The sequence below is a fragment of the Hippocampus bargibanti genome, linkage group LG07 (genome assembly GCF_051943395.1).
Source record: "Hippocampus bargibanti isolate YZ-2025 linkage group LG07, ASM5194339v1, whole genome shotgun sequence".
In the NCBI taxonomy this organism is placed as follows: domain Eukaryota; kingdom Metazoa; phylum Chordata; class Actinopteri; order Syngnathiformes; family Syngnathidae; genus Hippocampus; species Hippocampus bargibanti.
The window spans coordinates 22,497,471-22,514,468 of record NC_142740.1 but is presented as its reverse complement, the minus strand read 5'-3'; the positions used below and the strand labels follow the sequence as shown (position 1 = coordinate 22,514,468).

Sequence of the window (16,998 nt, the reverse complement as noted above, 5' to 3'; positions counted from 1 at the left end):
CTATATATATGTATTCATTTTTCAAAAACAAAATGTATGTAAGTGAATATTTAGTTATCTTCAATAGGTTTCAACATCCATTATAAAAATAGTACGTCTCGCCGGAAGTAGATGATATGTCAAAGGTTGAGCACGTTGTTTGGCTTCGCCGCCACACGGTGTTTTGAATGAATGACGACTTAACTAAACAGCCATTTCAGTGCAGACGGTAATTACATTGTTGTAAGAATCCGCAACACAGCGCGGGGAAAGGCTGTTGGTGTGCGCAATATATATATAACGTAATACACGAACGTTCAAGAGGTAAGGTTCGAGAAATGGGCGCACAGGCACTAACGCTATCGGATAGCATCTCACATTTTAGAGGGGGCGAAAATGTAAATTTGTTTTAAGAACGACTTTGTCGCCCGCACGGATGGAATGTAGTGGCAGAGTTTAAATATTTTTGACTAACTGCGACAGTTTTTTGTCATGGGCGAGTTCAGACACTTTCTGAACTCGTGTGTGTTATTTGCATATTTTTATTTTATGTAATGTATGTGATGTCAAAATACTGTCACGGTATTATTTCATGAATTCGGTACATCAGCGCTGCTCTGTGCATGCAGTTGCGCCTCAACACTATCCCGTGCTGGTGTGTTGTAAACCGTTTCTGTCAAATTGTTGTATTTGCATGAGCAGAAAAACATTAAGAAATGGCTGGAATCCTCTTTGAGGATATATTCGACGTCAAGGACATCGATCCAGATGGCAAGAAGTTTGACAGAGGTGTGTAATGTCTTATGTTCAATATCACATTATGCTGCCAAAACTAAATTGGAACAATAGTGTTGCGTCCTCAAGTGGAATAGAACGGATGGCCCCCTTTCAAATCATTTTAATGCCATTGTTCATATTGCTTAAAGGTGAATCTAAATGAGGTACATTATTGACAATTTTTCAGTGTCTCGACTACATTGTGAAAGTGAATCTTTTAAAATGGACCTCATCTTGGATGTGAACATTCAAATCTATCCAGTAGATCTTGGTAAGTAAGGTCTTAAATATTTGTACTAAAGCCGTTGCATCACTTAATTGGTATATTTGCCAAACAAATTATTGAATACATCAGACCTATGCTTGTCGTAAGGCAATCTAAAGTATATGTATCATCAGTCTGTGAAGCTTCACGACAAATACAGAAAAATCAGTTTTCATCTCATTAAGGTGACAAGTTCAGATTGGTCATCGCCAGCACATTATATGAAGACGGAACGCCAGATGATGGGGAGTACAATCCTCAAGATGATAGACCCTCTCGGTATGTTCCAAGTACTGTACTAATTGTTATTGACACATTGGTGTTTAAATAGTGTTTATTTGTATTCATGTACATAATCTGAAGGTTTAATTTCATAGTTGTATTTTTTCAGATCAGACCAATTTGATTATGTGATGTACGGGAAGGTTTATAAGATTGAGGGTGATGAAACTTCAACAGAAGCTGCAACACGACTGTGAGTGTTTTTTTCTCACTTTATTTTCCTATCTCATAAGAATTTTCCTCTTCCATCAATCTGTTGGGTACTAGTAATAATAGGAAGTCTATTGGACATGTATACACTATCACATTCATAATGGCCCATTCAAGGGAAACTAAAACTACAAAAATAGGGTGGAGATCCACTGCCCAATCACAATTTTTAACACTAGTTGTGTAATTCTGAAAGAATGTTTCTGAATATTTTATTCAATGTGAGAAAAAGATCAAAGTTCCTTTCTTGAATGTACAATAATTTCCTGCCCTCTGCTGTTTCAGCTCTGCTTATGTGTCTTACGGTGGCCTCCTAATGAGGCTGCAGGGTGACGCCAACAACCTTCATGGATTCGAGGTGGACTCCAGGGTGTATCTCCTCATGAAGAAACTTGCTTTCTAAAACTCAGCGCTCCCCTCGTCTTGTCATAATTCCACCTATGAAAACTGTACCAAATGCAGTGATAAACTGAGGTTATATAGGAGTACTGTTTCAATTTTGTCTTTACAGATGAAGAAAAAAAATCCTCTTGAAAAATGGACAAGTAATTATAGATTTAGATTGAGATACTGAACAACCGCTAGAACCCCCTTCTTCGATTATTCTGTAAATAGATTCTATTAGATTCTATACACTGTGTGTATCACGCGCGCACCCACACACAAACGCTGACACAAAAGGGCTTTTTATTTTTTAAATACCGTAGATCTGAATCAAATTTTTCATTTTCGAATTGTGGAATAGCAATGTTTTCAAAAAAGCATGGTGTGGTTTTGGGTATATAAAACTGCAATTTTTGATGGTGTCTTTGTTATTTCAGGTATAATAAAACCACAAAACAGTGGCAAGAAGAGGCAGATGAGGGTCTTGGCATTACCTGGACAAAGTGATTCTAAAATATGATGTGATCGTCATCCCATTCAAAACTTACAGAGTCTTCTTAAATTAATACCGCAAAGGCAAACATGTTGTGTTCGTGCTGGGAGGAGGGAGGATTCATGTACATACTCACAGCACAAAGTGGGGGAAAAAAACAAGATAGCTGCTAAATTTATTAGACCGCCTCCCAAGTTAAGGATTTGTATTTTTCTGTAATAGTTAAAACACTTGTATGTAGAATCTCTTTAACCTAAATAATATTTTAATACTAAATATTCACAGAGAATATGTTTCTCCATTAGTAAAATGTCAGTTATTTACTGTTTCCTAGACGAGAAAAGTGTTTAATTGTATGTGATTATTTTACAACTTATTGGAGACATTCAGTGAACCAGCTCAATTACTATGGGTTAAGAAAGGCGAATCCCTTATTTTGTGAGGAAACCATCATGATCTTACTGGAATTGTTAGATTTGTTAGACATTTAGGGGTCTGGCAAAGTTTACATCAATGAATGCGCTTTGGGACGAATTGATTATACAGTAGTTTAATTTTATCATATTTGTGCAGGGGCTGTTTAAAAACACATTGAATATCATGTTTCAGTTCCCAACCATGTGATTATCACACACAATAAAGATAGCAAACTTAAACACTTTGCCCAAAACATAATGGAAACAAAATAGAACAGGCCGTTTTGTCATTGCACAATGCACGTTTACGCCACAGATTCTGCTGTATTAAAAACATCTATTCTTGAGATAACATTTCAACACCCATTCTCATCTGAGTATAGAAAATGTTTTAGGTTTCTGCTAATTTGTTTATCAGAAATTTAAACATCTGTTCCCAAATTGGCAGGGGACTATTTAGTCTGAGGCATTGTGGAGCCTGTTACACTGAGAATAGTGGACATTCAATAGTCAAAACTTAATTAAGGGAAGAACTGAAAGGGGCAGGGTGTTGTGTGGAATTTGAGCACAATGTCACATTGGTAATGGATGTCACAGGATGGTGACGCCATGGGGAGCATTGCAAGACTCGAGGCATGAGAGCCTTGCATGAATTGCACATTTGAATGTAAAGGGGGACTTATTCCTATTGGCTAAAATGTTTGTATCTCTCACTTATAAATTTCAGCACACTTTTAACTGTCAAAGAAAACTTAAGACATGCTATTTTCTTCAGATCAATTAAAGTGTAGGGATTCACTTTCATGTAGCCTGCACATTATCAATAAATGTGTCTGTCTGGCGATTTCTTGGTAACCATTCCAAAGTATGAGTCCTCTCATACATATCAACAATCTGTTGGTATATTCTCTGGTTTTGCCAACTTCCGAAAATTATTCAGAAGTCCACAAATGACACAGTAATGAGTGATCCACAACCAAAGTGTACCACACTTGTGTTGGCTGAAACATCCTGACAGCGGTGGTAGGAAATTGTCAATTTCATTTAATATGTTCAAAACGTTATAAATATGCATTTTTTTCATCAATGTGTTTCAGCAAAATATAGTGACAGACTGAACAATTAAATTGCCCTTTAGTTTGATGGCAGAAAGTAAAAATTTTGAGCCACCCGTAGTTATCTATACTGTGCAACAAAATGAATGTCTTACGGACTGAAACATGGTATTTGAATAATTCATATTTGAATTTTAGACTTCAAACATTGCATTGTAAAACGATTTGAACTGCACAAATTTAATATGTACGTTTATTAGAATATTTGCGTTGAAAAACTGAAATGCATATTTGAATTTAGTGGAATAGAACTAAAGTCAATTTGACTTTAAATGTATTTCCCTTCAATTAGGTGTATTTTCACTTTCGGCTTTCTAAAAAAATTCTCACAACTTTGTGGGAATATAAGATCAGGTTTTACAGTAACTGGTGCCAGAGGGTTGTGTTGTCAGGAAGGGCATACGACGTAAAAATTTGGCCAAAACAAACATGCGAATCAAACCTCTGAAGATGGAGGACACTGATTAGGTGTGGTGAGCCCTGAAGGGAAAAGCCGAAAGAAAAAGAAGATACTTGTATGTACCTCTGTCCCCTGGGTGATTGTTTTTTGGCGGGTGATGGTGCTGTTAGTTATCTGGCTATTGGGAATGAAAAATGATCTAGTAATTTTTATGTCTCGGATTAGTTAGGGTTGGAACGTTTTTTCCAAACCAACCTGTTTAGCTTGATGACGAAATATTTTCCCCGTATTTCAATGTTGGCAATTCTACAAAAAATGGCCAGTAAAACTGCTTTAACTTTGCACAACTTTAAATTCATGTAAATAGAACACAACAGGGGGAGGAAGATTTTAATGTTAGGAAACCTCACGTGACAAAGTTTCGTTAAAAACTAGTTTTTCGAGGCACACTTTAAACTGTGTCTGTGAGGTGAATCCGAGTTTGTGATTGGTCGGGGTGAAATCAGATACCCGGAAGTTGGGTTTCCAGGATTAAAATGCGCAAGAATGGATTTGCTGCTTGTGCAATCTTTTTTTCACTTAAATGTGCTGACAGTTCTACTGGCCAAACCCTTGAATACAATCAGACAGGCACTTTGCAGCTCATAGGAGAAGTAGGTGCACGCCGACGGTTAAATACATTTCCTGTGTTTTGTAGTACAGTTGAAGGCACTGGCTGTAATTGGAAGCACCTCCTCCAAGATTAACTTCACTGCGCTGTTTTGTGGAGATGCTAAAATGTAAATATACCTTCGGAATAATGAGGATTAACACTGACCGTGTATAGTACAGCACAGCACCATGGATTATGGACGGAAAAAGAAGCTGACGTTTTTTACCATTGGACTCATCTTTTTGTTGACCGGCATAGAATATGGTAAATATATCCTTGAAATTCATATATGAACTACATATGGCGTTAGATTGCGTGTTAGTCTTTTATCTTTCTGGAATTGTCGATAATGTGATCACATTGATTTTACGTACATTTGTGCACATCGTAGAGTTCGGTACATCTTCACAGCAAAGATCATATGAACACTTTGATTTAACACGTTTGAGTAGATGTACGTATTTCCTCGAGCATTAGTGCTTAACACTCCAAATGTTCTTAACGATTATTATTATTATTATTATTATTATTATTATTATTATTATTATTATTATTATTATTATTATTATCATCTCATCTCATTTTCCGTACCACTTATTCCTCATTAGGGTCGCGGGGGTTGCTGGAGCCTATCTCAGCTGTCTTCGGGCACGAGGCGGGGGACTGAATTGGTTGCCAGCCAATCGCAGGGCACACAAAGACATACAACAGTCACTCTCACACTCACACCTAGGGACAATTTGGAGTGGTCAATCTGCCTGCCATGCATGTTTTTAGTGTGTGGGAGGAAACCGGAGGACCTGGAGAAAACCCACGCGGGTCCGGAGAGAACATGCAAACTCCACACAGGGACCGGGCGAACCGGCGACCTCTGCACTGTGAAGCCGGTGTGCTAACCACTCAACTACCCGGCCGCTCTATCATTATTATTATTATTATTATTATTATTATTATTATTATTATTATTATTATTATTATTATTTATTATTATCTATGAGAGTCTCTGTTGGACTAGAATTATGACAAAGAGAACCATTTATTTTCATAAAATTACCAAAAGTTTTCATGGTTAGCATACACCCCACAGTGAAGATGTGCTGGGTTTGATTCTGGGTTCTTGCCATCCTGTGTGGAGTTTGCATGTTTTCCCCGTTCCTGCGTGGGTGTCGTCCACGTACTGTAGTCCCATTTTCTCTCACATTCCCAGAACATGCATGTCAGGTTAACAGAATACTCTAAATTGTCCCTTGGTGTGTTTGTGATTGGGAATGGTTGTTCGTCTGTGTGCCCTTCAATTGGCTTGAAACCAGTTAAGGGTGTACCCACCTACTGCCCAAAGACAGCTGAGATAGGCTTCAGCACGCCTGCGACCCTTGTGAGGATAAATGGATTAGAAACTGGATTGATGGGCATATTATGCTCCACATCCCTACTACTTTGCAAAAATAATTCTTGTGGGTCTGTTGTACAAAGCACATACTTATATTTGTCCCTAGCTGTGATACTTCCCACGATTTGGAAGTATTTGCAAACTTTAGCGGCACCACCCTATTTCTTGGGTTTGACCCTGTCAGCATTCAGCCTGAGTGGACTCCTTGCGGGACCACTGTTTGGCCACTGGTCTGATAGAACGAGAACCACCAAGAAGATTATCTTGTTTGCCAACCTTTTTGAGATTGCGGGTGAGTTCACATTTCTCTTGCAGTGAGATCAGTGACTTTTGAAAAGCATTTGTTCTTTTTTATATTCAAGTGTTTGTTCCTTTTGACGGTTCAGGTAACTTCATGTATTTTATGGGCATTTCCAAGTGGCTCCTACTGTCAAGCAGACTGGTGGCAGGTAGGCCTTATGAAATATTTATGTCACATTTTCTTGACAATAAATTGTTGCTACATTGAAATTGAAAACAGTAGAAGGAATGCCACAAACAATTATGCATTTAAACTTGTTTGTTTATTTATTTGGAAACAACCACCTACCAGAATATGTTGTTGCAATAAAGTCACATGAGTTTGTTGCATGCATCACACATTCAATTTCTTTGATTGAGTTTCAGCATTGTAGTGCAGTTATGTGGACGTGTTCTCTTTAGGCATAGGCACAGGTGCGGGGTCAGCAATATTTGGTTTACTGACTAGAAGCACAGCCCCAGAAGATCGCGCCACTGTGTTTGCCATTGTCATGGTGTGTAGACAAGTGGGCCTTCTGATTGGTGAGTGTTGTATAATGAATTATGCCGGGGATATTGATACGAGGGTGGACTCGGCTCACATTATGGACTTAATCAACAAATCGCCATCTGCACTGGGGATGATTTGAGATGAGGCAGAAATACTCCCTCTAGCAATTAAGTACACTTCCCAACTCCTGGTAAAAATAGTTTGCATGGCTTTAGTTTTTAATGTCACCTGTGTGTCATGTCATGTCTCTAATTGGAAAAGTATGCCCGTCTGATGCCTTTTTCCCATATACCAATCAAGCCACAGGTAAAATGAATGAAGCCTTCTTTGAATGTGTCTTATCATTTACTGGCAAACCGTATGTGATAGAAATATTGAGTCTCACCGGTGATCGTGAACGAGTTAAACATTTGAAAGTACATGTATGGTGCACTGTGCTACACCACTCATAATCATGCTAATGTTTTCAATTTATAATCTCCTTTGTTTAGGCAGAAAGATCATCAAGTGTATTGTGATGGCGTACATACCTGTTGATCACATTTTACTTGTATCTTTGATGTAGGTCCAGCATTTAACATCGTCCTGAGATTGTGTAAATTCCACCTGGGTCCTTTTGTGGTCGATACATTCACTGCACCAGGGGTAAGGAGTTTCTGTACTAAGTATGTCCAAATATCAACGTTTGTGAATCAATGTTTTCATTCAACTAAATGTTTCTCATGCCTGTTGTACAGTGGTCAAAACCTACTCAATCATACTTTTGAGGTTTTTTAACATTGCCTAAAATGTAAACTATCTCTACTATTGTATTTCTATTATGTGTGGGACAGCAACAAATCTAAAATTGTAACAATTTCCTGCAGTTGTGAGACACTCACCAGCATGTTCACAACATAACGGAAGCTAATATAGCTATGCTGGTCATGTGTGTCATGTCAAAGATTTTTTGATTTACCTGAAACCGACATTATTTGGTAGAGCTTTAAAAAACATCAAGCAACCAATGAGTATACATTTTCAACGTTTGACAAAACACCCGCTAACATTTTGATATCCTTCATCAAATTCTTGGATTAAACCAGTGCTTTTCAGTTATTTTCAGTCATACCCCTAGTAGGAAGAAGAAAACACCTCCCACCCTGCGCAACTGTAAATAGTATCATTTATCTATAAAATTGTTGTAAGTACACCCCAGCATAACATTGTACCTCTTATTAACATACAATATAATTAGAAACATAAAGGAATATGTGCCAACTTGCAACAAAGAATTGCTTTATTAACTGAAACAGTTAATAAACACAATTCAAAATTCAATAAATAAAATCCTTAAACTATAAACATCTTTAAACTGACCATAACAAAATATATAAAACTGAAAATTAAAATTACATAAAATAAACAAATAATAATTCATTGAAACATCAACATTAACTCAGGAGTGCATTATTGAAAAGAAGCATTAAGATGGTACACACAAATATTTTAAATTATTTGAAAATTATTATATATAATCTTTTTTTAAAATGTAATCCTGAATTTATAGCGACAAGTAGCTAAAAAAGTATTGGCAATATTCAGCACGTTTTTGCTGAAAACAACTGAAAAACAACTGAAAACAAGCGGGTTATCAGTGTGATTGGGGCGTCATGTCTTTAAGTCACACATTTATTTGGCTACATGCTCTCCGCTGTCAAGATATTTAGACACGATAAGCACACCTGCCGTTCTTTGTCTCCCACCTTAGTCACAGTGAACCCAAGCGTTACATATGCTGCGTAATAATAATCTCTCTCATCTCTCATCTCATTTTCCGTACCGCTTATTCCTCATTAGGGTCGCGGGGGTTGCTGGAGCCTATCTCAGCTGTCTTCGGGCACGAGGCAGGGGACACCCTGAATTGGTTGCCAGCCAATCGCAGGGCACACAAAGACATACAACAGTCACTCTCACACTCACACCTAGGGACAATTTGGAGTGGTCGATCTGCCTGCCATGCATGTTTTTGGAGGGTGGGAGGAAACCGGAGGACCCGGAGAAAACCCACGCGGGTCCGGGGAGAACATGCAAACTCCACACAGGGAGGCCGGACCGGGACGCGAACCGGCGACCTCTGCACTGTGCAGCCGGTGTGCTAACCACTCGACTACCGGGCCGCCCCTAATAATAATAATAATAATAATAATAATAATAATAATAATAATAATAATAATAATAATAATAATAATAATAATAATAATAATAATAATAATAATAATAAGAAGAAGAAGAAGAAGAACACCTTTATTGGTCCCACAATGGAGAAATTTACCCCAACATTTGCATACCATGCCCCCAGTCCGGCCTCTCGGTAGTGATTTGATTAACTTGGTTACTCTCAATTACTGGTTTGCCCACGATAGGCTCGAGCTTCACGGATGACAATTAGTCCTCAAACCGTGTTTTGATCTTCTACAATACTCCCTTCCTAAATTGTTTAGTCTCACTTTGTGACCATGTCTAGACTTCTTACATTTGTTTGCACCTTGCAGTCATGTAATTACTGTGGACTTTAAAAAAAACCTTCCGCCCAGATGGCCCGACCTTCGCTTGCGGACGTTTGTGGCCGCTGAATACACTCTGGGACCTCGAGACATGTCCAACTTAAATGAAACTTTCAACATATTATTTTGCTCGTACACTTTCTTATTAGAAAGCATCACAACCAGTAAACAACATTTTTATGGAACCTTTTGTATTTTTTTCTTTGTTCCTTCTAGCTCTTCATGTGTTTATTGTGGATTCTGATTCAATTTGCTGTGGTCTTCATGTACTGGGATCTCCCTCCTCTGCAAAGGGGGAAGGAGACACTTAAAACCAAGTGCAGTGATATGGTTAATAAACAAAGAATGGAAGAGGAGGCTGAGGAGGATGAGCATGATGATGGGGTTGAAGATGAGGAAATAAAGCCACTAATGCAATCTCAGGAGCTGGCGGGCTCCTACGGCTCCGCGGCTGCCACTGAGTCGCACAGGAATGTCACTGCTGCAACTCCTGATGCAATCTTGAATGAAACATCACCATCTACTGAGCCTACAGTGTCTCTCGAGTCCTCTAGTCCCTTTAAGAACTTCAGTCTCTCAGGAGGTTGGTGGGTTTTAAGCTGTCGTGGGTATAAAGTGTGCACACTCCTGTTGAAATGTCAGATTCTTGTGAACAGATCTGCTCGGTGTAAAACCCAGTTTTGAAACTGGGTATTTTCACAAAGTGAAAGGAAGTGTGCACATTCTGAAATCTGTCACATTTGCAGCAAATCCACAGGCTTCTGTTAAAAAAAAAAAGAAATACGGTATCACGAAAAGCCTTTGAGAACATCTGACTTGTAATCAGAAAAAAATAATCACTGTAAATGCAAGGGAAGTGGGTGCTGCCTTCCTTTTAATGTCTTTGAATGTAAGTAGTTCATTTTGAACATGGCTATATCCAAAGTTTTGAGGATGTGTTAAAACATTGTAATACTGGTAGTTTTATTTTTACCTCCCCGATCACAAAGATTATTTAAACCGGGCTGTCTGCACTCTTTATATCCACTGTACTGTAAAAAAATCGACATCACACATCCCAACATGCTCCTCTATGCATTATTTGACTGTGATCTTTTGCCACTGTAACTGCAGAGTTTCTGAGAGAAGAGGTGATTGTGCTGCTGGCTGCTCAATTCATCACCTTGTTTAATCAAACAGCATTAGAGGTACAATAAATCAATAAAATATTTTAAACAGTAAAAAATCTATCTTTTTAGCGCATAGTCTTTTTTTATCCGCTGTCTTAATCCAAAAATGACATTGTTGCATGTGAACAAATAACATTCCACTTGTTGTTCAGACTATGGTGACACCACTGACCCAAAAGTACTTCAACTATGGAGAGTTGGAGAACAGCCTCATGTACTGTCTTTGCGGCGTGGAAGTGATTGCCGGCTTCCTGTTAGTTCGCTGGCTCAGTCGGCGTGTCACTGAGCGAGTGATTTTGGCAGTTGGCCTTTGTATTTGCAACATTTCCTGCATCTGGTGTCTCATCTTCCTGGCTAATCCACTAGGTTAGTCTGAGTTATGATATGCTTTTTAATTTTTTTTTAAATTTTGTATAGCTATTTTTTAAACACAAAACTGTAAGAGTTAGAGGAGACTAACCATTTTTTTGATTTGTCAAAAAAGGCGACACTCTGTCCAACTTTGAGAGAAATGAAATGATACTCAGTTTACTCAGTTGTCATTTATTGTTACTCAAGTTCCGGCAAAAGAGGCCATTATTGTTGGAAAAGTTATATCTTTAAATCTTAGAGCAATATTAAATCTGTAATATTGCTCTAATTGCTGCATGCGTTTTTTGAGTCTTTGGTTTGTGATAATAAACCAACAACAGACCCTTATAATGGAAAGATATTCACAATCCTAACGTTTACTAACTCTAACCTCTAATAGTGGCGCACCAGTAAAAAATGGTCGCACCAGCAAAAAACCTGAAGACCATGTCATTGTGTAGGTAGTTTCCCATGGCAGCTGGCAGAGTTTGTCATTGGCGTGTTTCTGCAGCTTCTGGGTCTGCCGTTCGTATCTGTTGCCCAGGTCTCCCTCTTCTCCAAAGTCACATGCGAAAAAACACAAGGTAAGAAATTGTGTAGCCTAAAACAAGAAAATAACTATGAAAGCCTGCTTCATTGCACAAGGTACGCTTGCATATGAAATGGTTTACAGTACTAAGGAACTGGAAAATATGATTTTTCTTCCATTAACCTGTCATGCATGTTTTTGAGATGTGTGAGGAAACTGGGGTACCTGAAAAAAATGCACACAGGCATGGAGAGAACATACATACTACACACTGTAAGGCCAGATGCAGTGTTGAACCCTGCACCTTGGCACTGTGACACGGGCATTCTAAACATTTGTCCACTGTGTCGCCATGTTGGATTTATGTCATAGAAAATTTTGTTCCTACATTGTTCAGCCAAAAACTGAGCGCAGATTCCACAAAGAATTAACTGCGGCCGCTGATAGCACCATTAACTATCTTCATTTCCACTCGGAATTTGCTCTGTTTTAACGTCCTCTTCACACAGGATATTGCGTTAATCATAGAGAATTGTTAGACAGCCGAAGACGGTTTGCAGCTGTTTCCCCATCGATTGCATACATGGCAAAAAATAAATGCTGTCTGTGCACAAAGAACACTGTCGCAGAACAACAGCAATTAGAACAAGACTCTTTCACTGAATTCATATCACAACAAATTTGATCTGCTCCTTCTGTTTTTCCTTTATTTTTTTTCTGTCATTACAATTCTTATTTCTCTTTTACTAAACATAATGTAACATTGTATTACGTCCTGCAATTAAAATACATTGGGTTATAATAATAATAACAATACATTTAATTTACAAGCGCCTTTCTGAACACTCAAGGACACTTTACAACAAAGACAGCACACAAAACAGTAAAATCATGCATAAAACAATAAATGATAAAACAGCATAATAAATTAGACCATGTAAGCAAGTTTAAACAGGTAGGTTTTCAGGTGTTATAATGGTAATAGAAACAATTACCTTGGTGATTATTCCTATTATTGTTCGTGAAAGATAACACGATCAAAATGCGAGTTTGGTTTCCTGACAGTGCAGGTGGAAATTCAATCGGCCCTGAATTTGTAGACATTTAAAGAAGCCATGTTAAGAAGAGATGCAAATGATTATGGAGGGCACTATACACATTGTCCGCTGGTTGTCCTCGTTATTTTTCTGTATTTATCTGTCTATACCTTTTTGTAGAGTTATGAATGTATGTAACATTTTTGATTTCGTTTTTACCCACTATCAATCTTCATGATGTTGAAATTCCATTATGAAATGCTCAACCCCACTGTTTAACCGAATAGTATCAATAATACAAGTTGCTGACCTTGCAGGTTTCAGCCAGGGAGTGCGGCGCTCAGTCGGGGGTCTAGCAACCATTCTGGGCCCGCTGTGGGCTGGGGGTCTCACTGACAATATGTATATCATGATGGGGGTGATGATGGCACTGCTGGTACTCCTAACGGTAAGCGACATAGAAGTAAATCAAACAAAGCCTTTAAAAAACACATTTTAGAACATTCCAAAAGAAAAAAATAGTTTGGAGTCGTCCTGAAAATGTGAAATTATTTTCTGTCATACTACTATTTAGAAGAAATTTAAATATGAGATGAGGAAAAAAGTTTCTTCCACAAATGAACTTTGATGTGACAATATATATATTTTCAGATTATGCTGGCCTTCTCTTATGAGCGGCTGGTTGAACCTTCTCAAGAAGAAGAAGATGCAGAAAGCAAAGTCATCTGTTAATTAACATTTTCTGGTTTGGTTGAAAGCAATGAGATGTGAGTGAAAGTGCTATATTTTATTTTATTGCTTTGCTATAAAAACTATTATTTTCAAGTACATTTAAAAATAATGTCTTTACAGATGAATTACATGTGTTGGAATTATGTTGCAATATGTTATCATGTATTAAAACATTTATTTATTTATTTTTATTTCATGTTAAAAATAGTGACATACAAGTCTATTTCTTGCAAAACTCACGTTTCTCACATTGTTTGGACAAAAAAACATACAGTATACCCAATATGACATTATGAACTAATTGTATAATCTATATTTAAGGATATAGGTTTGTGCATGATTTATGTGTAAGAAATTATGAAACCAATGTCAAGCTGTAGCTTGGTCATGCTGATTGTGCAGGGCACCTGAAAAATTCATTGTCAGCCATCACGATTTCAGTTTCCCATCACGGGCCTGAGTGAGGTGATTACTGGATACCAAAACACACTGCTCAGACCACAAAATAATATTGGAAAACCAAACATGAAAACACAGGACTATTCAAATGCAAACCTCCCAATGATAACAGTATTTTTTTACTTAAAAAAATACATTGTTCCAGTAGTAAGAACAATAAATTTTAATGGCCTTTTAAAGGCTGAAAAAAGAAAACTGAAAATGATCATTTAGTGAATTTTCATTATCAGGAGCTCATAATGACTTAAATATGAAGCTATAATAAAAAACACATTTTAAGTAGTTTTGTGGTCATAGCTGACACATTCTAACTGTTTAGCATAATAAAGAAAACACTGACATTTACCATAGTTTCTGCACTGTAAGGCGCACCTCAAAGAAAATATTTTTTCAAAAGCTGACCATGCGCCTCATAATACTTATGTATGGAAAACATTTTAAAATATGCACATTCATTGAAGGTGCCCCTTATAATGCGGTGCACCTTATGTATGGAAGGTGCGCCTTATAGTTCAGAAAATACTGTACATAATTTTCAACAGTACTTTTTTTAATGAAATGTTCACAACAATGTTGTTGTTGTTTGCCACATTATATTGTAGTAATTAAAAGTGTGAAAATGACTTAAGTCTCCTTATCTAATATATGTTTTCCCCCATTCTGCCAGGGAAAAGTGGGATGTCATGGTTTGAACCGTAAATTTCCTTGGCAGTTGTACGTTTCCCTGTGTAGTACTGAAGATCATCTATGCACACAAACGACGATCAAAGGAGTTATTTGGTGAATATCTACATTTCCCATGGAAATATGGAATCTAAGTTATGGGTTTGTCCAATTGTCATCTATCTGACGTGATCCAGCACTGAAAATATTTCCTGATTTAAATTATTGGCTCTTTAAATACTGCATTAGAATTGTTCCGTATTTAACAAGTTCCAGTAATATTCATCTGCCATACAAGCTGTTACTTTAGCTCACGCTATTCATAAATTGCTGTCTTGCTTTTAAAGGGCGCAAAAAAACTATTCAGGTCATGTTGTGATTCTTAAGCTTACCGCTAGTGGGCACACTTGGACTTTTAATTGGTTGACTGTGAAATTGCTTCTTCCAAAGCAAGGAAGGGAAGTTTTTCCAGTTTTGTTAAACGTTCTTGTGGTTTTAGTTTTTGTGGCAACTGTCAAAATGTTGTATTTTCAGTTAAATAACTTACTGCATATTTTAAGTATGTAGAACACACAAGGATTTTTTTTCCGGTAGAACAGGCCAGAACTTTTAAGGTTTAATTGTGTACGTTTCACAAACCTCCAAAACATCACAAGGAGAGATTTCTTATGAGCACAATTGTATTTCTTTCAATAGCAATTATGAATGTTACTTTCAGTGTTTTTGTTCTATGTAGTGACTGATTTTGATAGTACTACCCCTGTTTGCGTTCATTGTTTTCTGTACATCTTATGAATTGTTAAATTATACATGTCAACATAATGTGTTGTTAATTTTCACATCTTCTTTAAAATGAATCATTTTATTATTCATCTTCTTCTTTTCCTTTAGGCTTTTTCCTTCAAGGGGTCGCCACAGCAAATCAGTGTATTATTCATACCGAACAGAAAAGTATTTGACAACATAAAGCTTTGAAATGTAGTCTGTTGTCAGAAGTAAATAAAGTAGTTTGGTTTATAATTTAGAAACAAAAGAAATATATTCCAGAAAAAAAATCTAAGTCAGTAAATGCTCACTTCAAGTATGATTGTATATTTGGACACATGAATTCAACTTAAAATTCTATTTAAATGTACATTGTTCAAGCTATATTTATGGAATGTAAACATGACGATTACCCAACATAAAATGTAATGTTAACTGCTGTTAAATATCGGACAGTTGTGACATAAACCTTTCTTTGTGCAGTGGTCTATTGAATGAATATTTACACATACGATCATTTTTTTTTTGGTGGAAAAAAAAAAAATAAAAAATAGTGCACATATTTATGTCAAGTAAGTGTTAAGTTTCGGCTTTTAGATAATATGAAACTTGCAGTCTTCATGCAACACATTGAGTTGCATGAAGGCCCACTAGATGTCCTCACTGTGTTGGAACTGCAAAAACTTAAGTCATTAATGTTTTTTTTTTTTTTATGATGTCACACCGCTTGCCTGATGACATTGTGGCGAAGGGGTGTGGCTTCACTCATGAACTCCAGTTGAACTTGCTTTATGTAGGGTGGTGTGACGTCTTAAAATGTCACCAGGCCAGATAGAAAGATATTTTGAGCTTTTACCTCTTCTGGACAAACACCAACCGACCCCCACATCACCAGCCATTACCATGTGCACACAAACCCCAATCACACTTGGCCTGCAGCGGCAATCTGACCGAACAGCGACCCTGTATATCAGGGTCAGAGGTGTAGAACACGTCTCGTGTCATATCATCAGTAGTCAGGGTATGTTCGGTTCCTTGTTTCCAGCCAATCATGGGGATAGTTTGAGGCATATAAGGGCAGGATCGACAAGGATAATAACAGACGTGAACTTTTGGTGAACTGTTTTTTTTTTCTCTCGAAAGGGCAATGAGGGCATGTAGAGCTTAAGTATATTGTTTTCTTTTTGTGTTTATATGTGCGTGTGATTGTGTGTGTCTTCTGGGCTTCATTAATGATTTGGCTGGGATACATTTCGATGATGTGCTGTGCCTGTGACACTGACATGGCGTAGCTTCACATACTGGTGGGTAAAACCATACTCCAACATAATGTCCCTCCATTTTCTCCCTTTTCTACTTGGGCAAGAAGTCAATAGTTCAGAAAGGATGCATTTTACAAGACTTTCATGACACGAAGCGAGATGGGTAATAAATAAAGCTATACTTTCTCTCAAGCTCGAGCATGAAATGCCTAGTCTGTAAAATATTTAGTTGTGCTCTCCTGTCACACATTCTTTTTTGTTTTTGCAAAGGTGTTCCATTACACAGTCAAATCAAAATGGTGGCACAGACAGAAACCTGCAAATGTATGTGA

The 16,998-nt window shown here is 37.4% G+C and overlaps 2 protein-coding genes across 4 annotated transcripts; both read left to right on the top strand.

Moving 5' to 3' along the window:
- The first annotated feature begins 108 nt into the window (after nucleotides 1-108).
- Nucleotides 109-3,825, top strand: polr2h (RNA polymerase II, I and III subunit H). 2 transcript variants are annotated; one of them, XM_089000665.1, is made up of 6 exons: nucleotides 109-303; nucleotides 682-768; nucleotides 944-1,027; nucleotides 1,207-1,300; nucleotides 1,413-1,496; nucleotides 1,799-3,819. In XM_089000665.1, the coding sequence occupies exons 2-6, from the start codon at nucleotides 696-698 to the stop codon at nucleotides 1,914-1,916; spliced, it is 453 nt and encodes a 150-aa protein (XP_088856791.1). In that variant the 5' UTR covers nucleotides 109-303; nucleotides 682-695; the 3' UTR covers nucleotides 1,917-3,819. The 2 variants fall into 2 exon arrangements, with proteins under 2 accessions (XP_088856791.1, XP_088856792.1); XM_089000666.1 differs by having other exon boundaries at nucleotides 114-208; nucleotides 1,799-3,825.
- A 999-nt stretch (nucleotides 3,826-4,824) lies between these two features.
- Nucleotides 4,825-15,889, top strand: mfsd8l1 (major facilitator superfamily domain containing 8-like 1). Of its 2 annotated transcripts, XM_089001195.1 has the most exons (12): nucleotides 4,826-5,237; nucleotides 6,470-6,655; nucleotides 6,750-6,812; nucleotides 7,066-7,185; nucleotides 7,719-7,798; nucleotides 9,916-10,282; nucleotides 10,813-10,886; nucleotides 11,021-11,234; nucleotides 11,681-11,803; nucleotides 13,103-13,233; nucleotides 13,437-13,552; nucleotides 14,644-15,889. In XM_089001195.1, the coding sequence occupies exons 1-11, from the start codon at nucleotides 5,162-5,164 to the stop codon at nucleotides 13,515-13,517; spliced, it is 1,515 nt and encodes a 504-aa protein (XP_088857321.1). In that variant the 5' UTR covers nucleotides 4,826-5,161; the 3' UTR covers nucleotides 13,518-13,552; nucleotides 14,644-15,889. The 2 variants fall into 2 exon arrangements, with proteins under 2 accessions (XP_088857322.1, XP_088857321.1); XM_089001196.1 differs by lacking the exon at nucleotides 7,066-7,185 and having other exon boundaries at nucleotides 4,825-5,237.
- The last annotated feature ends 1,109 nt before the right edge of the window (nucleotides 15,890-16,998 follow it).

Coding starts and splice junctions, on each gene's coding strand:
- polr2h (XM_089000666.1), top strand. CDS start 696: ATGGCTGGAATCCTCTTTGAGGATATATTCGACGTCAAGGACATCGAT. Junction 769..943: donor TGGCAAGAAGTTTGACAGAG/GTGTGTAATGTC, acceptor ACAATTTTTCAG/TGTCTCGACTACATTGTGAA. Junction 1,028..1,206: donor AATCTATCCAGTAGATCTTG/GTAAGTAAGGTC, acceptor CATCTCATTAAG/GTGACAAGTTCAGATTGGTC.
- mfsd8l1 (XM_089001195.1), top strand. CDS start 5,162: ATGGATTATGGACGGAAAAAGAAGCTGACGTTTTTTACCATTGGACTC. Junction 6,656..6,749: donor CAACCTTTTTGAGATTGCGG/GTGAGTTCACAT, acceptor TTGACGGTTCAG/GTAACTTCATGTATTTTATG. Junction 11,235..11,680: donor CTTCCTGGCTAATCCACTAG/GTTAGTCTGAGT, acceptor GTCATTGTGTAG/GTAGTTTCCCATGGCAGCTG.